Source organism: Strongylocentrotus purpuratus, unplaced genomic scaffold (assembly GCF_000002235.5).
Source record: "Strongylocentrotus purpuratus isolate Spur 01 unplaced genomic scaffold, Spur_5.0 spur5_scaffold_2, whole genome shotgun sequence".
NCBI classification, from domain to species: Eukaryota; Metazoa; Echinodermata; class Echinoidea; order Camarodonta; family Strongylocentrotidae; genus Strongylocentrotus; species Strongylocentrotus purpuratus.
The window spans coordinates 16,457,205-16,482,952 of NW_022145605.1; the positions used below are offsets into that span (position 1 = coordinate 16,457,205).

The 25,748-nt window shown below is 36.1% G+C and overlaps 1 protein-coding gene across 1 annotated transcript; it reads right to left on the reverse strand.

Moving 5' to 3' along the window:
- Positions 1 to 9,862: 9,862 nt before the first annotated feature.
- On the reverse strand, positions 9,863 to 25,420 carry LOC100889181 (receptor-type tyrosine-protein phosphatase alpha). The gene is made up of 18 exons (XM_030991811.1): positions 25,325 to 25,420; positions 22,497 to 22,579; positions 21,833 to 22,089; positions 21,261 to 21,348; positions 20,678 to 20,754; positions 20,165 to 20,201; positions 19,853 to 19,950; positions 18,847 to 18,972; positions 18,223 to 18,371; positions 17,076 to 17,211; positions 16,420 to 16,569; positions 15,508 to 15,607; positions 14,647 to 14,711; positions 13,855 to 13,983; positions 13,572 to 13,697; positions 12,910 to 13,061; positions 12,105 to 12,240; positions 9,863 to 10,900 (listed from the first exon to the last, which is right to left on the reverse strand). The coding sequence occupies exons 1-18, from the start codon at positions 25,411 to 25,413 to the stop codon at positions 10,619 to 10,621; spliced, it is 2,280 nt and encodes a 759-aa protein (XP_030847671.1). The 5' UTR covers positions 25,414 to 25,420; the 3' UTR covers positions 9,863 to 10,618.
- Between the last annotated feature and the right edge of the window lie 328 nt (positions 25,421 to 25,748).

Here is a 25,748-nt window from a genome sequence, read left to right on the forward strand (position 1 = left end):
GCGTCTGGGATTTGTTTCAATTCTTTTAATGTTTTTCATGCATGTCACTGCCCTATTGAACAGTGTTTTAGGGATTTGTTTGTATGTATTAGTAAGCAAATCAGTTTCACTATCCGCGATTCCTTCCAGAAGCAACGCATTAAAGACTTGCTATAAAACAAAATAGAAGATGATCGTGTTCCCCTTCCCTGAGCAAATCTTGAGGCGTAGGGAAACGCTAACAATGTATACACACACGCATAAACAAAACAATGTATTATGTAGATTCAGATTTCATCAAAACCAAAATTATGCATAGTAACTGGCAGTTGCTATTCGAGATCTGATTCCTATTTACAGTTTTGATTAGCACAAGCTTTCCTTCCACAATGAATCGAATTCTCAATCTTTACTTGTCATAATAAAATTATGTGTATAGGCATATATATTATACGGAATGAAACATTAAGTGTTTCTTCGACTTTCAAAGATTTGAAATAATTTAGGTAGGCTATTTCATTTCGGATCATCCTTTTAATTATCATCTTCATAATTATCGGCTAAATTATTGACATGTGATTCGACGTTGGTTTTCTTTTTCAATGAGGAATAATCTTTAGATATTACGTCTAAAAATCCTCTAAACTATTTGAACTCCGACAGTGATATCACTCAGAGACATGCAGTTTACAAAACGATTGTTTACAAAGTTTTGGTATGGGGTCATGAATTCGGTTCAAATTAAAATATTGGAAGCATATGCGTTCCTACAATATTCATTGATCGTTGTCGCGGTTGAAATCGAGTCTGAAGTTATGAAATTATAAATAATAATCTTTTTATGTTGTATAGCTCCCTCTCAAGGTCAAGATATTAATTTAGCTTTGAAACAATGTTTCTTGACTAAAATCGACCGATTAGCAGCTATTCCCGTTTGGAAATTATATATCACAACTACATATTCTGAGATTTTTATGGTCGCAGCTACCATTGTACGGCCATAGGCGCTATTTGAAATTTATCAAAATTTACCGGGAGCATCGGTTAATTTTTATATTCAATTTTTCTCGAAAACAGAAATGTTTTAGGGACTAATTTTTTTTAGTGCTTATAATACATTCACAGGGCATCCAAATATATAAAAATTGTAAAGATTCACTTTCCACCCAATTTTCAAAATTTCCAAAAACTTTGTATTACCTTTAATAAAATAATTGTACTTCTTGAATGTACTCGTACGGCAATTTTGCTTTTCAACAGTTTACCACGCATGTTATACCACATAATTAAATGCCATTAAAGACCGAAATGCATTAAAATTAACCCTTTCCAAAACGTATGGGTTAATATTATATAGCCACACTCATTTCTCAGTGTCATTCTTACACAATCATTTGAATATCAAGCGAATGAAATTAGGTTTTTGATGAATGTTTAACGTTAGTTTGCTTTAAAAAGTATGCAAATAGAGTCCTTAAACTCTTTTAATGGAGTGCAATGTACGTAAAAAGAATATACCTTTACTTAACGTACTCTTAATCAACCTAAATATTACTTACTTGACGCAATGAAAATGCACATTTTAAGCAATTTTTTTTATTGTGAGGGCACAAATAAGGTGAATGAAAAAATCAACTTCTTCACGCGATAAACGAAAGAAAACCGTCAAGTCTTTTCAGAGTGCATTATATTTAAAAGAAATGCATTACATAAAAACAAATGAATGACAAATCATGAATACGTTCAAAACAACTCAAAAAATATAATCGAAACACAATATGTCGAAATCTTACCAGTGATTCTGTGCGTCTCACAAAACGAGTCACTGTTATACGGCTCATGACAACTGAATGGTATGTTGGCTAGATAATTATGAACAAATGGATTTTTAAACCAATCTAGATATAAATTACTGTCTCATTAAAACAATGACCTCTAGCCAGGCAGATAAAACAAGAAGCGCCTTCACTGATTACTATGCTGCTTGATCTTTGCTCGTATGTAAATACCATTAAATCTCATTCACACAGGCACGGTGATTTTAGGCGAAACACCATTTCTGTTGTCGCACGAGTTGATTCTGCACATAATTACCATGGATGCATTGGTGCTCCAGGGGGTTGTACGGCGTCGCGCGAAGAAAGGTTCTTGGTGAGAACGCGCCGTTGAAGCGAGCGTTTTATGTACAATACAAATACCATTACTTATAATTGATCAGGGTCGAAATCATGTACATGTTTACATTAGATATATAATCTGGATTTCTTATAAAGCTCCGTGGAATGGGCCGTATTTACATTACGTTTGCTTTACAAACGTTTTAAACGCGGAAGCTTTAAAAACACTAACCTATTTTGTTTAGCTTCCTAAATATAATTAGATTGCTCATTTTACTTCTACTTGGATGCAGAATAGCCTCAGCTAACATAACAATAACAATGCAGCTAGAGCAATCCCATTAATGTTTTGATTTATTTTGTGGATCCAATCTTATGGTAATATTATGACTTAAAAGAAAACGTTGGGGCATATCCCCTCTCTCTCTCTCTCTCTCTCTCTCTCCCCCTCTCTCTCTCAATCAATCAATCGATAAATCAATTAATCACCAATCACATTAAAACGCTCTTTATAATATCTTCTTAGAAGAAGAAGAAGACTAGTATCACCCAGAGTAGCCTCAACAATATCAATACTGCTTTCCCTATAAGAGCCCTGCGATTATAATTATTATTACCCCGGCTTTAGCCAAGCTACCATGATAACACGTTATAGCAATGTACTACCACTTTACTACCCCACCTGGGTAAAGAATGGAAAATGTAAATTAATGTTGTGCCAAAGGACATTAATGTCGCAGCAGGACTCGAACCGCGAACCATTTGATTCCAACGACTTATACCTATATGGAGAACGACACCTCTACACTCATTAACAGTTGATTCTAAAATGCTATTAATCGCATCTCGATGAATGCGTCACTTTGTATAAAGAAAATAATGATACGACATATGGAACATCGTCGTATCCATAACTATAGTACTAAAAAGATATACTTGCATAGATTCTAACAGTATAGTCATTTGTGATATCGGACAAGTAATTCTTGGGGTAAAATTTAACAAGTCATAGATTCGTTATATCTGGTTCATCTAATCATCTCTTTCAGAATTAGGTCTCTGTGCCGAGACCATACTTGTAGTTTAACCTTATTCATTGCCAAGTGTTTTCTTGAAGGAGAGACGGACGGACTGTGCGATAGACAGGGACAGAGAGAGCCTGGAGAGAGAGAGGGGGGGAGAGAGGGAGAGAGGGAGATGGGGGAGGGTGAGGGTGTTAACAATGTAGAAATGCGTTCTCCCGTCGTACTCAAGTTTGGATATTCACAGACTTTTGTTCGTTTTATTTTTCTTCTTCAGTGTAACGTCACCTTTCACATTTAGTTTTAACTTTAGTTATAGCGATTAACTTAACTGTGATTGATGTTATGTTTATCTACCGGTCTTCGTCATAATAATGTTCACGTGCAACCTAACACCAAACTTGTTCATGTATCACCGCGTGAAACGTTCGATCTTGAGTCAGACTGTTACGAGGTACCAAAACACTCAGCGTCACCCGGGCTTCTCGTTACCACGGTGATGACACGGGTTCCGTTCCCCTCTGTGCGTGCAAATGTCGAAGGTCAAGAAAACTATGAGTACTGTTATTTATAGAATGCATTTAACTATTTGATAACTATAATGTTGAGGGTAATTATGTCCCTCTAGAGAAATGATTTCGATGAAATATGTTGGCTTAGAAATATGTTTGATAGGAATTAGTTCTATTCTTGACCTGATTAGTTAGATTTTGTTAGGTTTATAAACTGCGCTGAATTATCCTCGCTATTTCCTTAATAAAGGACGACATCGTTCCATTCTTTTGTTTAAATGATCTAATATAATTATCTAATATTATGTATTCACAGATTTTGTACATTTTGGAAACAACCTGTTATTGTATCAAAGATAGATTGATATTACCTAAGGCTGAAGATAGAGTCGAAACATGTTTATATATTTGTTGAACATTTTTAATATTGATTTATTCTGAACTTAATTATTTCTTCTTCTTCTCTTGCTACTTCTTCTTCTTCTTCTTCTTCTTCTTCTTCTTCTTCTTCTTCTTTTTCTTCTTCCTCTTCCTCTTCTTCCTCTTCCTCTTCTTCTTCTTCTTGATATTTTTTTTCTAATTAATTTTCTCTTCTGGCCTACCGAGTTCCGATCTCGTTTTGATCATGATACTTGTCTCCTTCTGTTTTCCTTACTATCCTATCCCTTTTTTTAAGTGTAACTTGTATTTTTTTTTCTATTTTTCTTTACATTCTTTGTAAACTAATAATAAAATAACTATAATCTTTTAAAGTCCACTCCAAATTTTATTAAGTTACACCGAAAATGGAAATTCTTTTTGCCCAATTGATCGTAAGCCCGGCAGCCACTGAGCAGCGCCACATCGACGTTGCTCTATCCCTTATATTGTTGAACGCCAAACAAGGTAGCAGCAACTCCAGTCTTTTAACGTCTTTTGGTATGACACGGCCGGGGTTCGAACCCACGACCTCCCGGTTGTGAAGCGGACGCACACACCGGTAATGTGAAATTGTTATTGATGTTATTTTGTTATAATGTTGTCTTTTTGTATACGGACTTGCTGAAAAAACAGCCTTACGGCTCAAAACAGTTTTTGAATCATCATCACCGTATTGATTTAAATAAAACATACAAACAAACGAATTAATGTAAAACTTCACAAAAACGATATCCCGCTTTTTCCATGATCTGACGATAAATATAATAGGTTTATACTTTACCGTACATGCATTGTGATCCGTCTACTCACAAGTATCAAAACAATTTCACTGAGAGTAAAGTCCGAAACTCTAAATTGAAACATCCAAATACAACAATGATCCAATAATGTTTGACGTCGAATCACTGTCTTATCCACAACCACAAGTAGTAACAAATATTAGTTTAAAACGATGTGACATGCACGGGTAGTTGGTCCGTTCTTTACTGCCTTGAATTTTGATATTTAAAAACAATCTGTGTCGTTATGCGCAGCTGTGCCATTCGACACCGAAGAAAAACCTTATCATCTTATAAAGATTACCTTTGCCATGCAGACCTGTCTTGGAATGGGATCAGAGTGAGAGATACTCGGATAACATCTCTTTTAAGGTTTCTTACTCCGACGTATGGTTTCAAATCTTGTTTTTGTAGTTGGTTGTGAATGGGATGGTTAAGATAAGTGTCCCGAGGCCTTTGTAAGGCGCATAATAGATGATCTCTTTATTTTGAAGCTTAGTCATGTTATTGGGTCACTGAAAGGGTACTGGTTCCTCATTTTGAAAATTTCGAAATTGTAGAAGAAAGATATGTCGCAAGTTCTACGATTTCAAATAATTGTGAGCATTCATATATAGCCGTATATAAGGCGGCCAATTTCGTCGGGGTAATAACCTCGCTTGTCATAATGACCGCTATTCATAACGTGGAGCTTCCTATACGTGGAGGACCGCTATTCATAAAACGGAAAGGGGGTCAATTTTCATCGAAAGGCATATATAAGGACCCCAATTTATGAAATTATTTTAAAAATAATTTAAAAATAAAAGATCTAGATAATATACATTCTCAGATTTTATGGGATAATAATTTGCCAATGTGTGTTTTGCGTGTCTGCTAAAGCATGTGCTACTATGCTTATCAACTAGGGGACCTACGCCCTTAAGTCATAAATGACAGTAGTGAGGATTAATTCCCCTCAAAAGGGCGCTAATATAGCACATCGACACGGTTTTGATCATGGGACCTCACAGTTATGAGGTCATTGCTTTGTCACTGAACCATGACTGTACGCAGCGGGGGCTAGTGTAGGGGGCAGTTTCAGTGAATAAAAAAAACACACAGAATAAGCAATAAATTTTCAATAATTTATTGCATTTTACCCCGGTCCCCAACATAAAAAAAAATCCTCTGTGTGCCCATGCCTTGAGCCATAATGCTTGGCCGTCCATATAAAAAGATTCCTTGCTTTCATAGAGTCGAAGTAATAGGAATGAGAAGATTTTGTTCATGTGCTTCTTTTAATAATGAGGGCAAAATCATCTTTATCATAGAATAAGTACCGCTGAGATATTATGAATGGTGAGGATAATGGAGCGTATTCTGGTTGTTGAATAGGTTCGCAATTAAAGTAATGAACAATGCGTTCGAATTATTCAGAACTGCCTAAAGTTTTTAAAATAGCCAATTAAACGAATTAAAAACAAACATCAAATTAATGGGCGCCTTACATCTTGATAATGGGGAAAGGTATGGTCCAATGGGCACATCAGGACGAAAATAAACCATAAGATCAGCGTAATTTTCTTCTTGGATGGACACCATTTTTTCAATCAAAACAGGGGCACGTTTTCATTGCTCGAGGGTATTAATTGATTTGGGGGAATATCGGAGGTTGTACGCCTCTGTCATACCAAAAATGGGTATTCGTCCCTATTTTTGGGTAACACCTTTTTTGAAAAAAATGTTAATCAAGACACACTGGAAAAAATAGGATAATCGTCTTTTAATGCTTTCATTTTTTCGCATGTGATACAAACGTAAACACTGTTTTACCGAAATCTGACACAAATGACTTTTGACATGGCATTTTTAAACCAAGGTTGCTAGGTTAAGCGTGTGTAGATAAATGCAATCAAAGTATCATTTCAAAAAACATATTTCTCCTACTCTATATATAGGAAGACGATATTTGCATACAGCTCATAGTTAACTCACAATAACCGTTTGTTTTGGGAGGTTTCATTTTTACTTGGCAGTTTCTTCTACAAAAGCATGCTATGCATAGTCACTGATAATTATATCTTGACTCTATTTATATTCTCAAAAATGTATTATTCATTATAATGTTGTTATTATCATTATATATATCTGTTATTATTATTGTTATCATCAATATTATTCTTATTATTATTCTTGTTATTATTATAATTATCATTATTATTGCTATTATCTTCCAAATTGAAAATGACATGTTATTGTAAGTAAACCCGATGTAAATAGGCAAACTTGATACAATAAGGGTTGCCACTATTACAGAATGATTCAATTTCTAGAGTCATTGAAATAGTAGCATTAGTGATTAAATGTTGTTTTGACGTGTATTTATTTAGTTTTAATTCTATTTCTTCTATACCGTCAATTGTGTTCGGGTGAGTAACACGAAGGGAGAAACTCAGCACGTAAGAACGTGTAGTGTAGGAAAGAGAAATTGAGTTTTCATGAAAGACATGCAAAATTTAATGAGGGAAATTGAAAGGAAGAGTGAGAAAATGTGAGAAGATATTTGTTTTAAAGTGAAGAAAGAGATGTATGATAGAGTGAAAGAACTTGAAATTAAGACTCACATAAAGATTGCGAGAATATGAGAAGTTGTTGAAGGGAGATAATTGTTTAATGAAAGCAAGTGAGATCATTTGAAAGAGAGAAAAAAGGAGTGAAAGAATGTGAGAAGATAATAAATAGGAGACTTTTAAAAGATATAGACATATAACAATTTAAGTGGATTTGAAAGAAAGAAAAAAAGAGTGACAGATTGTAAAAGTTCACAAAGGGAGAGAATTTTTAAATGAAAGAGAAAAAAATTTAAAAACTTGTAATAAACGATATAAATGAGTGAGAGAATTTGAAAGGAAGAGATGTTCATATAAAGACTGAGAGGATGTGAGGACATTAAATTGAAATTAGAAATCTTCTTCGCGTTACATACAACCCAGCTTCGGGAAAGATGTCAAAATAAATTAGCACTTTCTACTATAAACAACTCAACAGTTTCTTGCTTTAATTTAGATCAAATGAAATTACATCAAACTCAAAAGATATTTCAATAATAAGTGCAATTCAAAAATAGAACAGATATTAATTAAAATTGATATCAATCATCATTTGCTACAACAAACACCGTTATTTACTTTCAAATTCACATTCATTAAGTCAACGAAAGAACCTAGCTATATAATATTGCATATTTACATGCGTCCTTACTAAACAACACTAACATTTGGGTAATCAACCTTTTTTGTTAAGTACTGCTATTCAATATTTTTCATAAATTCTTTTACACTGGACATAGAATGGTACGGTTAAACACACAAAATTAATACCAAACAGACAGGATAAACAAAGACGAGACAATGATCCAAATATAGATCATTTGACAGTTGAATATTGGTTACAAAATATTTGATACAACTCGCATTTTACCAATGATCAATAGGTATAGAGCAATCATTGATTAACCAAAATATTACATACTCCAGACGTGAATATTAGACCTTAAGGAGGCAAGCCCCCCTTTTTTTTTTTTTTTTTACTCCTTAGTTATTTTCATGTGTGTAGGCTACTTCATCATGCACCTTGTTTTTTTGTCAATACCCCTCCACTTTTTTGAAAGCTAGAAGGGGGTTAAAAATATATTGTCCACAAATTCGGTAGTCCATGTAACACTGCTATTGTATTGGGTTTTGAAGGTTTTAATGTAAATTAACTAAACCATCAAAGGATTCAATGCCCATTCCTTATCGTGAAATTACACGGAATTGAGTTTATTATGAAAAATGCAATAACTTGAGTTCTGATTATTAGATTTGCATGATTTTTTTTAGAATTATGTATCTTTGAAGATTACAACAATATGATGAAAGTTCTTTTTTGCATGGAACCCGTACAGGTGAAGTTGTGTATAAAAATCTTTTCTGAATTTCTCATTATTTTGATTGTTGTCAAATTAATAATTTTTAAAGCAATCATAGACTGACCATAAAGAAGTCAGAGAATTAATCGAAGCCATCAAAACCTAAATTACACTCCATGTTGCGAAGCTATGATTTTCAGGGTCATGAATTTGAATGACCATTTTTGCTTAGGCTTAAGGCAAATTTGCCTAGGTGCACATTTTTGTGTGTAGATCAACTCATAAGCTTTCCTGAAATAAATAGTTTGTAGGGCGTACAGGTACAGACTATGAATTATGTGCTTGATTACATACCGGTAGTCGTTTCTGCCCGGTAATAGCTAGGCACCTGCCACCTTAAATTAAGACATATTTCGAAAATAAATCCTACGCACTTCATAAGTTTAAAACATTCACTTGATCACCAAAAATAATGCACCTGTACATATGTGTATCAATGTCTTGCCATAGGACGTTAGTGTTGGGCTGGGATTCGAACCCTCTACCCTTGGATTGAAAATCAAGCGATTGAACCTCCTATACCACGACACCTCCACACGTCAATTAGTTTTTTTCCGGAATTTCACTGTATTTTCTAAGGTTAAAAGAGAATACTCCACAACCTAAATATATACAGATACAGTTTCATCTAGAGATTTCAGGACCATCATTCAAAGAACATTGCTATAAGAATTTAAGATTCACATGCAAAAAGTTCATATGCAGAGCACCATTCAACCAACGCAAAGCTAAACAAATTTAAGATTCAAATGCAAAGCTCTGGGGGGTGTTTCACAAAGATCCTAAGTAGAACTTAACACTAAGTTAGACTTAAAAATTATGGACAGCCATTGGAGCCTTAAAATAAAATATATTCAAAAGCAGAAATTCAAGTATTTTAGACTTTTTATGAATTCCACATCCAGAACATGAAGTCTCCTTGATGATAGAAAATATGAATGATTTGAATCAACATTTTATGCCTTTCAAAAATAACTTTTACAAAATATTTTCAAAGATGCTAATGGCTTTCCATAATATTTAAGTCCAACTTAGAGATAAGTTCAACTTAGGATCTTTGTGAAACACCCCCCAGGTATACAGAGCACCATTCCACCAACGCAAAGCTATATGAATTTAAGATTCAAATACAAAGTTCTCATATACAGAGCACCATTCCACCAACGCAAAGCTAAACAAATTTAAGATTCAAATGCAAAGTTCTCATATACAGAGCACCATTCAACCAACGCAAAGCTATATGAATTTAAGATTCAAATGCAAAGTTCTCATATACAAGGCACCATTCAACCAACGCAAAGCTAAACAAATTTAAGATTCAAATGCAAAGCTCTGGTATACAGAGCACCATTCCACCAACGCACAGCTATATGAATTTAAGATTCAAATGCAAAGTTTTCATATACAGAGCACCATTCAACCAACGAAAAGCTATATGAATTTAAGATTCAAATGCAAAGTTCTCATATACAGAGCACCATTCAACCAACGCAAAGCTATATGAATTTAAGATTCAAATGCAAAGTTCTCATATACAGAGCACCATTCAACCAACGCAAAGCTATATGAATTTAAGATTCAAATGCAAAGTTCTCATATACAGAGCACCATTCCACCAACGCAAAGCTATATGAAATTAAGATTCAAATGCAAAGTTCTCATATACAGAGCACCATTCAACTAACGCAAAGCTATATGAATTTAAGATTCAAATGCAAAGTTCTCATATACAGAGCACCATTCAACCAACGCAAAGCTACATGAATTTAAGATTCAAATGCAAAGTTCTCGTATATATACACATAGCACCATTCAACCAACGCAAAGCTATACGAATTTAAGATTCAAATGCAAAGTTCTCATATGCACGGTACGCTTGTTGAGGTTTTGGCTTCGGTCTGTCCTGGCTCCTCTCAGTCTCCACATTGTCATACACGAGTTCGGCGGCGCTAGCTGCATCCTGCGAATCTGTGACCTCATACAGGTTCTCTTCCGGGTCAAGTGTGTAGTCGGCCTCTACATTGCCGTACGTGTGGTCCTCTATCGGGTATGGACGCTGCTCATAGTTTTCAGTGTGCAGGTATTCACGGATTACATCGTAGATGAAAGCATATTCCTCCTAAATAAAATAGTCAGGGAATGTTCTAGTTTACTACTTGATATTCATTCACATACCTATACAGGGATATAGGCAGATGAAGATTAGAATTTAAAGAGAAGGTTGAGTTCTGGGAAGAGGTGAAAAATAATTTGTGAGCGTTATCATTCTTATTATGCAAGTGTGGAAGAACATCAGATAAGACATGTTCCCTGAAAAGCATGGCTCTTCAAATGCCTTTATATTCTAAATATGTCATGTAACTCGTAAAACTCGAGGGGTAGGTTTTTTACGCCACGTGTACGTGTAGTCCCATATACATCTTTATGTGTACAGTGTTTGTAACTTTACCAAGACTTGGCCATATTTCTTATCATTTTGATGATTCCAGAACCTTACAATACACACAAATTCTTATATGCTAGATGATCCACCTTTTCTGGTCGATTTCACACCGTTTCTTTCACAATGCAATCGCATGACCAGAACTCAACTTCATCTTTAAACAATAATAATAATAATATTGGCATTTATATAGCGCTCTTACAGACATACATGTGTATCACAGCGCTTTACAACATATTATTATTACCCCGGTCATCGGATTCAGGCTTACCCGCACAAGGAGGAAAACGTACGCATATATTTTCACAATGCATGAATTTCTTAAGACTCAGAATTTGTATTCCTCTCATGTAAACAAAAAAGAAACGAAACAGTCATAGATGATTAGACACCAATTAAAATATTTCGAATATCTATTCATATTTAACTTCTTCCACTGCATACCATAGCACAACGAGAAAGAATGTTTACATGTCGCAATTATAGATCGTACCATGGGTGTCGATCCTTACGTAATACCTATTCATCAGGGGGGGGGGTGAATGAATAGATCACCCCCCCCCCCCCCCCTGATGAATAGGTATCAGTTACAGATCGACACCCATGGATGGTACGGAATTATTTTGTTTCTTTATCTAATATCATTTCTGGCTTTATTTTGCTTTTGGAAACCACTAGTTTGTCAGCACACACGCGCTTGTATATAGAGTCTTTGGGGTGGGGAATAGAAGACCAACATGTGTAAAGCAATGAAGCGCGATTGTGCGAATGACATGAATGGTGGTTGCCTATTTCACAACATTACCGCATTTCTTCATAATTCAATATTTTAAAGTTTATATGTTAACAGTGTGCTAAAGAAAGAAATCAGTTTTCTTACCCCGGTTTGAACAGACTGCATCCTGTCAGCTCGCAGCATCTTGACTGTCTGGAAAATATCGACGGAATTTCCCTCAGCTACCTGAGCGATGCACTCCATAGCAGTACATAACACACCTGTTCGCCCAGCACCACTCCTTAAAATCCAAACAAGAGTCAAACATGTTTCAATTAAATTCATTTCATTTCATTTCATTTCTTTATTGTGTCCATATAGGATAATTGTTTATATTTACACTTCAACAAAAGAACATAGGAACAACACATAATTGACAATCATAGGGCCCTGTTTCAGTATAGATTTAATATAATATACATAATCAAGGTTTAATAAGCAATGACTATAAGACTATTTGGTTTACTTATTGTTCACATTTGAATCAAATAAAATTCAATTTTAGTAATATATTTCTCGTAACTGAATATTCCTATTTCATAATGTACTTCTGGTATTGTAAGTTTCTCTCAAGACCCCTTGGTTATAAAGTATTTATACTGTACATAATAGCATCTCCAAGGAAACTGATGGGTCCATATTGCATATATTAAGTGTTGCTATGTCTAACATGCCCCTGGAAATTTTTTCAGTTGCTGGTGGAAATCTTTCTTCAAAAGTTATGCATAAAATTAATAAACAGGATTTTGGCTAAACATTGTAGTTGAGTTTTAAGATGTTTTAATTATTGTCTTGGTTGCGAAAAATATATCACAACAAAATTATTTATTGGCCGATCCTGTTTCCATGGAATTCGCACCAAATTGTGATTGTGTAGGATTAGTAAGCATTGCAAAGATACTGGACTTACAAACAATGAACAAGAATGGAGAATTCTTTCTTGCTGTTAGTAGAACCTTTGACAGCACGGATGAGCTTGAGCAAAGATCTAGCCCCTGATTGTTGATCTGATCCATGTTTAGGCCATCCATGGAACTGGTACTGAGTGACGGTGTGACTGGCCTGAAAGAAAACGAAACCAAATAATCCGTGGAAATGGATGTATAAGATATTGCATCTTATCTTTGTGTTCTACCAGAAAAGGTTAATAATGTTACTTTGACTCTGCGCTCACAACACTTTATTTGTCCATGTATAAACAAACAAAAACATTCCAAGACCTCTCAGTATTATGTATTACATATTCAACTTCTGTTCACAGTTGCTCAGTTCCTGGCTGTTTCTTTCACGAGGTCAAACGTTCTTCCATGACTAACTTAGCTTTATCTTTAAGCGTAAGTGCGATATGATATTAACAATGAGCATATCTCTAGATGATTTACCTTCATCAAGTCAAATTGTATCCAGTTGGTAAAACCGTTCCGGTTGAAATTCCTAATGTGGTTTGCTTAAAGTAAATTGGTAGCTCGATCCGTTTACAAAATCATTCAAATAAGGACATCACATCAACATTCCCCACCCCTTCTTAAAAAATTAATATACTTGTAAAAGAAACATATTAATAAGACATACTTTGGAGTTTCTGGAAACTTTAAGTTGCCGAGTGGTCATGTCTCCATCAGATGACGTTGACAAGGTCGAAACTGAAAAGGATCCGAACTGAGCCGAGTCATCGTCAGACCAGTATTGTGCACAGCTCTATAGAAAGAGGAGAGGTAAAGCTATCAAATTCAATATTCAAACGTGTTGAGTATGAATTTTATTCATCCAACATAGAAGCAAATAGTCAGGTCTTAAAGTCGGTTAAATTATTAACCGACCGAATTTTAAAATAGACATGTACTCGCGCTACTACCTTGTCGTTTTGGCTCTTGTCATTCAGCATGACGATAGTGGATGGTTTATATTTGAGGACCATAGACCAGAAATCAGACACAGTGGTTGGCAGCGGCATCTGGGTTGTCATGAAGGTACAGTGGACTCCCTGGAAGATGAAGAAAGAACAGTTTCAATATCAGATAACAACATGAGAACCTCGCACCTACTTCCATTTTCATAAAACGCTATACGAGCTGTCAGTACATATGTCAGTACCTTCGAAGCTTCGGCACCTTAGGCGAAAGAGGCTCACTAAATGCACTGCAGCCCCACCCAGTGATACATCGTATACACGACTAACGACCAAGTCTTAATTCCAACATAGTTCATAGTACACATAAAAATTCTTATATCTTTTATTTAACATTTAGTGTTATAATGGCGCCAGTACATTTTAAAAGGGTATAAATGAATCTACAATTCAACGACAGTAGGTGTCACTATTTATTGATTCATCATAATAATTATGACATCCATCAATATGAGCGCACATTATACAGTTGCCAAATTAATTTTGTAAGCTTTTGTATTAAAACAAGGCACTAAAATGCGACGAGGCAGCTGAAACGAAAATTGTTTGTGCTAACCATCAATAATATCAATAATACCGATAACAGTAAGTATGGCAATTGCCTACGCTCAAGACGTCTACTGTGTTTATCTTGAATACGAGTCAAATGAAGAAGTAAACGGTATTAAGATCACAGTTTTTTCTGACACTAAATTACATGGGTAAATTGAATCACTTGACTCAGAAAGAACTTCTCACCTTCATGTAACTAGCATTGATGTAATCATGCTCTGGGGAGTCTAGTATCACACGGTTTCTCTCCACTAGAATGGTATAGAAACAGGAGAAAATGTTAAACAGTGTGACGCTACAATTAAAAGTATTTTCTTTCATGGCGATATTGGATATTAGTTACGTATGTATTCAATTTTTGCTTTTTGAGTCTATTTATATACATGACAGGCATACGAACGGATCCAGGTAGGAATGGGGTCAACCGCCAGATTCATCCCCGCCTTTTAATAAGAGAAAATCTTATATGATATCACCAGCTCCCCGCCTTTAAATTACATTTCACGTATTCAAGCTTTTAGTATCAATCCCCTAACCCTCGCACCAACCCACCTTGCACAGTCTCCTGACAATCCTGAATTATGGTGTTGTTTTATGTGCTCTTGACATCATCATACTTCTCACCACGGCGTTCTATATCTCCTTAGTCAGAAATCTACGAATTACATACGTGCGCCAACAAAAATGTGGTCTCAACATTGGTGTGGGTGTGAGTATGTGCGTGTGTGGTAGTGATGGGGAAAGGGAACCGTTCTGTTGGTCAATTGCTGTGAATGATCTCCATATACTTTGTACAGGAGCTAAATGGGATCGACATTTGGGGTGGGATGGCAAAGAATCTTAAATGAGGAGAGAAAGAGTCTCTGACGGAGTGGAGATGCAAAGTTGTGTTAAAAAAAGCATATTAGAGAGAGAATTATTTCATAACTACGGTGATTAGAGTCCGGAATCGTATTTGTTTATTCCACAAAATGTTTTAAACTGTTAAGCATTTGGTTTCCTATTGTTTATGGAAAATAATTTGTTTGTATCCTAACATTTACTTACATGGTACGTTGTTTCCGTATCTATTCTTGGAAAGATTATCTGGAGTGAGTCCGGATCTTGTTTGGGAAGCTGGAGGATCTGGACAGAGGCTCTGCAAAGTCTGATTAAAATAAGAGAATATATTATATGACGTTTTATTTACTTTACGAATTACTTCAATAATCATCCACTTTAATTCTGGTATATTTTTCACGCATGCAAAAATATAGATTCAGCTTTAATACTAGCTACGTTCATACTTCGCATTTTATGCACCCCAGGGGATTCTTAGGGTGTTAAGAAAGTCTTGTTATCTTGGCTTAAGCCTAGCTGCCTAAAGGTCCTGAAGGCAATCAAGACGGTACAGTTACTTCCTAGTACTAAGTATCCATTCACCAAACGTAAGGCTGCGAGTGGGATTCGATAGAAATAAAAAATAAACATTCATTTGATTTACAGTTCCGTGATATACGGATCACGACATCCCTAACACTTTCATCGTAAGAGAGCAAGGGCTGGTTTGTTAATAGGATCTTTTCTCTTTTTCCATAAGCTATTTCCACTGGGCCCAGGCCATTCTGAAAAAGAAATTTCGTTGAAACTAAGATATAATGCCCCCCCCCCCCTTCGCTCTCTCGCTCTTTCTTTCTGCCTCCCGTCCAGATTTTGTGAACCTTCCGTCAACGTAAAGTGTACAATGAACTTACTTGGAACCATATAATGGCTCATGATAAAGGTCACAAGTTTTTCATTCTAAAAGATAAAAGAAGAAGAAGGCTATATTAATGTAGAGAGAGGTGGAGTGAAAACTATATAGGGCTCCTGTGTGTGGAGTCGATCTTGGCAGACCACCTGCGAGAGATAAATAAAGGACGTAACTGTCAGTAGACATTCATTAATTATCAAATTCTGATGATGATTGGTATGTGTTACCTGGAACTCCTTGCTCATCTTGGACCGTCCATTTCCATCAACCGAAGTGTGTAAGTCTTGTAGATGATCAGTGAAATGAATGACAGGGATCAGGGTATTCCTCCAGAGAAGATCCTCAAGGACAGCCCCGTAGATGAAGGCATACTGCTCCTGTATTCATGTAAGGAACAAATCCTTCAAAAACATTATCAATTCCATCTCATCCAATAGAAAAATTTTGATTTTCGACATACGAGAATACATGTACATCAGAATTAATGAGTAGAACAACAATTTTGTATGCTAATTACTTGTTAATAATCTTGATATTCAATCCTTTCCCTTTGATATTTGTTGATTAACATCTAAAATAAAGAATAAAGTCTTCAAGATGTTCATTGGTAAAGAGGGATTTTCAATCATTCAAGATTTAAATAGTACCTACGAACTTTGTTTTATACGTCATGGAAAAAAAAACATGGCCCGTAAATCAACGCTGCTTACATGTATATGCATAGTGATATTGTTTTTAATGCCACATATGTCACATAGAATAATCAAAATGCCAGTCTCCGCAAAAATATCTACACATTATATTGAAATCAAGCGGTTTAAATTCAAAAGATGGTGTGTCAAACGGTAACAGCAGTTGGTGTATGTTTTTAGAGGTAACAGACCTTTGTTTGGACCATGTATGGTCGTTTCCGTCTGATGTTCGTCACGAAGTTGAAGACATCTACCATTCTAGTTTTCTTGGCGTGAGCTACGACGCTATCAATACTGATCACCACTCCTGTTCGTCCAACACCAGCACTGGATCGAAAAATAATAATTATAATTATTATTATTATTACTTATACCGTGCTTTTCCCATCAGGCCCAAAGCGCTTACAGTTAATGAAAATAACATAAATACATGAAATAAGAAAAACAATCTTACAACTACAAACTGCAAAAAGGTAATAACTGATGGAGACTCCCTAATTCTAAGTGGTTGATCATTCTAGTATTGATAATGATCAAATAATCGGTCATGTTGTTGAATTGTGATTTTTAAGTATAAAGTTGCATAAGGATGTCCACGCACACTAACTACTGAACGATAAACCAAAAGTGAGCAAAATATTCAAGCAATATGAATTGAAACTTGCGTAAGTGTGGAACACAAAGTTTACCTGTAGTAAAGCCCGAGTATTGAAATCTACTGTTTTCATTCCTTATTCTCACACTGTTGTTGTATTACTTAAGGAATTTAACATTACCACTATCTTAAAAACTTTCGAAAAAAATAAGCCATATTATCAGCCTTAGCCGATTTCAATAGCCTTGTGCGTTGCCTTTGATAAGGTACGAGCATTAAGATGACATGCTATGTATCCGAACGTGATTTCTAAAAGCAATACAATAAAGTATCAACATGGCTTTTCAGTTGATTCCTTGAAAGTCTTAAAGGCCAACTGCACTACTTGTAGCTACTTGCGCCCTCTATATAACAAGCAATGACTAATCGGTGACCATTGGTCCCCCATGATCCTCTTTTTCTCATGTTAACTGAGAGCTGAGTTGATGAGATAACCACCTGTCCAGTGACCTTGAAGGGCAGTCTAATCCCTCCTATAAACTACGGCAGATAAGCTTTAAAGGGGCTTGTTCCCCGTATTCCAGAGGGTGCTCAAAATACGTACGCGCTGGCGGACGGCGCTATAGCTGCCTATTGACACCAACAGAATACGGCTCTTTAATGGCCCCTTTAATGGTCGTGTTTGTGGGGGGGGGGGGGGGTCGTCGGATATACTCTTAGGTGGAATTGACCAAGAAGCCTACCTGCAATGGATGATCAGAGGATGAGTGTACTGCCCATGATCAGCTTTGACTTCCTTGATGAACTTGAGCAGTGATGAGGTGTGTTTAGGAACACCCTTGTCAGGCCACTCTGTGAAGTGAAACTGAGTGACGGTCCTACAGTCATCACCCTAGTGAGGAGAGCAACACATTTCATGCACAGTGAGAATGAATGAATTTTAATGATACATCAGCTTTTAAACCGATTTCCAAACGTCTTTATCCGTTTTATTGTCAATGGTGTCAACATTTTGCTGTGTTTCCATGCACAAAACTTACTTGTTGATAACCCTGCTTAGAAAAAAAAAAATGAATCATGCCAAGATAAACTTCATGAAAGAAGAATTTATAAAGTAACTTTAAAGAACTTTTATGAATGACTAAAGTACCGTTCTCATATATATTTTCCAAGGGTACGTATGGTACAATCATCTTCATGCTAATAATATGTCAAGTATCATTCGAATGGTTCATCGTAATGGAGGACATTATGAATTTCTTCCCGAAGGAGAGACAGCAAGGCTCACAATGTGACGTGACAATGTATATGCTGATGACTGAACAATGTGACATAACAATGTATGTGCTGATGACTTATGTACCTACCTTTCTCATCGTCATCTTCCTTTTAACTCCACCTGTGCATGCTTCCAGGGACTCCAGTTCCACTTTGAAATTTCCAAATTTCACCGAATCGCCTTGTTTATTAGGCCAATACTGGCGGCATTTGATCTATTTCAAGCAACCAAACAGAAAGTAATCAGATTAAAAAATTATATGTGTGGAAGAGTTCATGTGTAATAATGATAATCATAATAATCTGGATTTATTTAGCGCTTGATTCGAAATACTATCTCTAAGCGCTTCACACATTTTATTACCCCGTTTCTCGGATTCATTCACGCACAATGTGCACCATCTCCACTCCTATGGGAGTATTACTACCATATTATCATCGTGAGGGCATATGGTAATTACTAACACAAAGGCTTTTGTCATCTCACCAAGTCTCCATTTTCTCTCCTGGATGTGGATTAGCAAATGTAGAATGATGAGTTGCCAGTTACATCAGTGCCGTGTCGGGGATCGAACCAACGACCTTTTCATTTCATGCCAAATGCTTAAACTACTCTATAATGACTAAGCCATAGTATAGTTATTTAATAATCAGTCTTTCCTAGAAATATACCTGTACCGATTGCATTGAGCAACACTTTTTTTAAGCATTAAAAACGTCAGTCTGTAAATATCAGTGTTAATGGTATCTAACCGCGGTTGCGTTCAGCAGATCTTTGTAAACTTTAGGTTTACTAAAATCAGTCATTCATGAATTGGAGTACCAGGATAATTTGAGATTCACATTATTTTTTAAGGTGATCATAGTCAGAAATGTCCTGTGATGACCCTGATACCAACATTTCCAAATAAATGACACAAAATTAGGTAAAAGAAAATGGTACCTCTCATGGAACTAAATGCTAGCAACCCAAGTGTTGAGAATAAATGATGAAATTTGTTAAAGCTAAAATATTAGTAATTAAACTGACTTTATTAATAGAAACATTTTATTCATCTGACTTCTAGTATTCGAGTGAAAATACTATTGACTGACCTTATCTCCTTCCTGGAGCTTCGTTACCATGGCAATAGTGGTCACATTTTCCTGCCAGACCATCCTCCAGAAATCATCCATAGACGCAGCGTTGGGTCCTTGAAAAAATATGAATTATGGCTCATCGGAAAATCAAGGTTTCAGTTGCATAATGGGAATGAATAATGTCTCTCTTCAATATACGTTTTGTGTGTATATAAGAATAAAATATTGACTTGAAATAGATTTACCTAAATAATTACGTCTTACAATATGTATTTATAAATTACTCTTTGTTTAATAAACGTGACGGAGAAATTAGAAGGGACATACCTTGTGATGCAATGTAAGCCTTTTCATTGTCAAAACTCTGTAGGTGAAAAAAGAAATAGTTATAGTTGAATTAATAAAAAGTAGATCCAAACGATACTATACATATTATATCTCTGTTCATATCACTTCTTTTTCTTTTTAATCGATCAGAAAAGAAAATCAACAAAATTCAAATCATATGAGGAATTATTTAACCAATGGTGGGATTTATATTACATGTGTGTGCATGTGTGTGTTTGTTGTGTGTGCGGTGCGTGTGTGCGTGTGTGTGCGCTTGTGCATGTGTGGGTGAGTGGTAGTGCTTGGGTGTATGTGCGTGTGTGTGCGTGTGTGTGTGTTTTATTGGGGTTTTATTCTATCATGTCATTGGATTCATATCATCCATACTGGACGCTTCCTTGAACGCTTCCTTCAACGGCGACCCACTTTATAACATCACATGCAACTACATGGTAATGACAATCTATTTACAAATTAAAGTATACATAAATTGATACATGCCACCTTACTTACAGGAATGTAAGAAGCGTTAAAGTAATCGGAATGAGGGATATCGTCGATTACTTCTAACTTCACCCTCGCCGAATCATCTGGATAAACGATAGGGAACAAAAAATAAAGTCAGCTAGTAGCTTTTTTAAGTTCTTTGTTTAGTCATTTAGTAAAGTTCTATGTTTAGTCAATTTCGTCGTTTATCATATTTCGGTATTCTTAGAGTAGCATACAAATTAAAGTGAACATTAAAAACAAAAGCGCTATTTAGGTTTCAAATATAGAGATTTGACTCCGGACAAAAGTTTTCTACTTTTTTTTATTGAAACTGCCTTAAACTTGCAACATCTCTTTACAGACAAACAATTCAAAAACTCATATTCTGAATATAGCATTATGGAACTGATAGCAATCATAGCCATATCAGTACATACATTGGTACGAATTGTGATGCTCTTTTGCAGCGATCAGCGCTACTGTTGCAAACTAATATTATTAAAACAACGATAAATTTTTTTTTTAGGAGCTTCATTGAAGCAAACTATTAGAGCTATCCCTGACAAGTCAACAACATAATAGAGGCCATGTTATTTTGTATACTCACATGGTAAAATGTTCTTGTATCTGTTTTTCTTTAAGTTGATCTCCTTTTGAGCCACGGTCTGAGGATAGATGTCCGGGCCAGGTAAGTCCTAGAAGAGAAAGAAAATATAACTTCAGAAAAAAACTACAAGTAAACATGAAGTCTCGTAATTGTATTCGAGACTAGAACAAAAGGCGGTTGACATTAAATCAGTTTGACTGCACGCGGTATGAAATAAAAAGTCTGCGTTTAAGAAGAGAGAAATGTGGATGAGCATAATGTGAAAATATAATATTATAATGCCCACGGCGATAGACTTCTTAAATGAATTTTCATGTTTCGTTACTAGTCATACCAGAAACCTGGAAATATCATCAGAGGACATTGAATCTCGAATTACATGACATTAATGGAGCAGCGGCTGCTCGGACACACTGCATAGAGCTTGATAGCCAGTGTTCTCAACAGCACAGGAAGACATAAAGTCTACGAGTAGCATACATTTGCGTGCCAAAAGAATTTGTCAAGAGCAATACCTTAAAAAGAGGCCACATTTTTTGTTAATAGAAAATAATTATCTTCATTCAACCTACATGAAATTCCTCGAAGAAGAGCGCAGTGTGTCTGTTCTTGTTGACGAACGCAGGAAACTGAGCCGCGGGTATCGGTTGACGTGTGGCAAGAGGTTTGCTGCTAGATCTGTGAGGAGATCCCTCGATGGAATCAGGGTCTAAGGAATTAGTTTCCCCTAAACTGGGCTTGATGATGGCCACAGGTGGTTTAGGTCTGGTGCTCGTTGGAGGTGTTTGGTCGGGGTTCAAAATGGAGGCGTGCCCGCTGTAGTCATTTTCTGACACAATACATATAGACATTTTTTAAAAGGTCAATTTGACTCCTCTCTTTGAAAGAGGAAAGGCCTAGGATGGTCAAACACAACATCAGCCTATGTACATCACAGCAAATAACCAAAGATATACTTGGTTCCTTACACTTTATTATCTTATTATTTTACACATCTTCCAAAAAGGCTGTCTTGTTCCTGACATGAAGAGACAGCGTAGGGCATAAATGAATAGTAAGAAATCTATGTAGTTACCAAAAAAACAAAAACAAATATGTAGTCTGTTTGTTGTCAATAAGATTGTCATATACATCATGCTATTTTTATAGTTATAATAATTTCACGACACCAATTCATAACGCCAACAGCTGTCGTAGTTCCTCCCCCTGCCCCTCCCAATCAAAACATTGGCCTACCTTCTAAGGACGTGTCTTGAAAATCAGCTGATGCCTGAAATTGATCCTCTGTGTTTTCTTTTTGAGAGAGACTACTATCATTTCTTTGAAAAGAATAAGGAAAAAATGTTTCAATACAAACTACGGAAAGCGAGCAATAAGTGATTAGAAGAGAGCTGGTAAAAATCAGGCTTTTAGAAGTACTTAAAGGTACTGTGTCCCATGTTCAGCCCCCCCCCCTCCCCCAAAAAAGGTTAAATTCCAACGACATTTGAAAAATAATACTAATTTAGAACTTCCCTCAAAACGAAAGGGCTTGAAATTGTCTTTTTGTGGGAAAATATTGACCGTTAGTGTTCGAATCGAATTGAGCGATTGCGGTCGTTCAATCAAACGAATGGTTGTACGTATTGTGCTGCGCAAAGATTCAATCGGTTTTATTTTGGCCATTACAAGAAGTGGGTTATTGATGTAGACAATTATTGCAATGACGAACCTTCGTCATTGCCTTGTTTTCGTTCACGTTATTAATATTCTTGGTTCTTCTTATCGTCCGAAAATCCCATTCGTTTTGCACGTAGTGCTTGTTATCACTCATTATGCCCTTTCCTCATGTCCGTTTCCTTTCAAATTTCATAGGCATAGTCTCTAACATCTCATCAAGGTCACTACATTCTTCGATTTTCGAAATCACTCATGCATAACCGTCCAGGCGCCATTTTGTCCGTTTCTGGTCCATTTTAAGGCCTTTCTTTTTTCCTTCCTATCTCCACTATCCTAGATCCTACAAACTTCTAACAAATTCCTCTAGATAGTCTAAGAGATGTTCTTTTATCTGCGACGTATCACTTGACCTTCAAAATGCAATCTTCGTACTCAAAATTCACATCAGAAACCGTCTCCGTCAAAAATCTCTCAAATTCTTGAAAAATTGACCCCTAATAATCTAAAACTGCCATAACTTCACATCAGAAACCGTCTCCGTCAAAAATCTCTCAAATTCTTGAAAAATTGACCCCTAATAATCTAAAACTGCCATAACTTTCTCATATAAATTCCGTTTTGTATTTAAATCACACAGTATCTTTATCTCATAATTGCACATAGCCATGCCAAATTTCACGCTCCAATGGCTATGCAAAACATAAATAGCGCCCTCTAAAGTTCTGGGAATTGGCTTTCTTTTTATGGCCGTATCTCCATTATGGCTTGGCAGACCCGTACCCTTTTTTGGATTTAGGTGCTTGAAGATATGCCCTTTCCAGCCATATAAAAAATTATATACCCTATCCTTGACCAAATTTGAGAAAATTGCCCTCCAAATTCGCCATTTTCAAGAAAATTGTGAAATAACTTCAACTTGCTCTAAAATTACGATCCTTAGACTTACGTCAATGAAACTTAGCAGACACATGTATTCATATACGTGACAACTGTCCGCAAAGTTTGGTAAAATTCGATTATGTCAGCGCAAAGTTATCGCCAAAAATGATGTATTTTCTATGCCTATGTGATAACGCCTTTAATGCGTGCAATACATTGCGCGCAGATGACAATGGTGTCAAACTGACCGTAATGAAGTGGCCTTTCGAATGATACCATATATGGTATATGTTCACACAGAAAATTGTGAGTAAATTGCATTTGAACAAAGGTCACTACACGAATTCCGCCGAGTTTCCGCCCGAATCTAACACGTATCGGCTATGACGTCATTTTTTTCAGACTGCTTTTCGCCCCTTAAATGTCCTTTTTTTTCCTTGAAAATTTACAGTTGCATGCCAAGTTCCAATACGCAGGGCACCTCATGGCCGGATTTTTGAAATTGGTCAAGGGGGCTATTCAAGACGCCATTTTGTTCTATAAATCTATTTTACATCACGTGTTTCGATAGGATTATCATAGAAAAAAGAGAGTGGTTTACAATAACAAACATGAAATTCTCTTTCCAATGATACCAAATACGGCCCATAAAGAGACATAAAGAGAGAGAGAAAAAACAATTTAACTCCGGTCATAATACAGATCCTGTACGTTTTCCGCCCATGCATTACACGCATTGTCTATGGGACATATCGGGTTCATGCTTTTGGCCCCCAGAACGATCTTCATTGCAATGACGAACATGCAGCAAATCCCATTGGTTTTTGCACGCAGTGCTTGCGAGCCCTTTCTAGGTTTCATCCCCTATCCCAATTTTTTTCAAGCTTCGTAGGCATAGCCACTACCATCCCATCAAGGATACTGTTGAGGCCTTTCTTTCGCCCTACCTGTCTCCAATATCACAGAAGCTACAGACTTCGTACAAATTGCCCTGGATAGTGCGAGAGAAGCTCTTTCGTTTGACACGTAGAAACATGGCGTCATTGCACGCACATCGTTTTGAGACGATTGCATTTCTAGTTGGTCATGTACCCTTTACAGCTCATTTAATGTATGCTATTGCCAAAGTTGCCAAAGAAAGAAAGAAGTCAGTCAGTCACTCAATAGTACCTGACAGTAAAGTCTATAAAGTAAACTGCTAACGTTTGAATATAACAGATAAGACATACGTGACATATTCATAATTCCTGCAAAGTTCTGAAGAATTTGATGCTGGCTGCAAAAGGGATACACTACATTTAACGGTAGTTTATGCGTTAAAGAAAGGAATAGTGAACTATTGGGTGTTGCTAGAATATCCGATGTTCTTCTTCTGTCTGTTCTTTAAGTCCGTACAGCAATAAGTTTCCAACGAAATAATGGTAATGCTATTGGTCGATTACGATATAATTACGGTATACATGATTGACAGCATTGTACATGGTAATTTCTAATGATGACTGAACAAAAGAAAGTAGTTCACAAACCTTCGTCGTCTGAACACGATGATGACTACAATGATGATTATCAAAATGAGCAGAATGGCGCCTACGGCTCCCCCAGCTGCAACTGCCATAGAACTGCCACCACCTTTTAACAATATTTAGGAAAAGTACCGAATTACACATCAGGTTAGGGTTTAATGCCGTTTGGTCTACAACCAGTTCGTCTACTACCCAATTGGTCCATTTCCGAATGGTCTACACCTATCCCGTCTATACTACTCTCATGGTTGATCATTTCGTGTATTTATCATTTGGTCTAATGAACACTTAAGCCATTAGTCATGTGGTCTAAATTCCATTCGGTCTAATCTCCTAAAAACTACTTTCCATTTGGTCTATTGCCCATTTATCTAATTCCAAGTCCGTCTGTTTACCAGTTTGTTTAATGCCCATTTTGTCTACCATT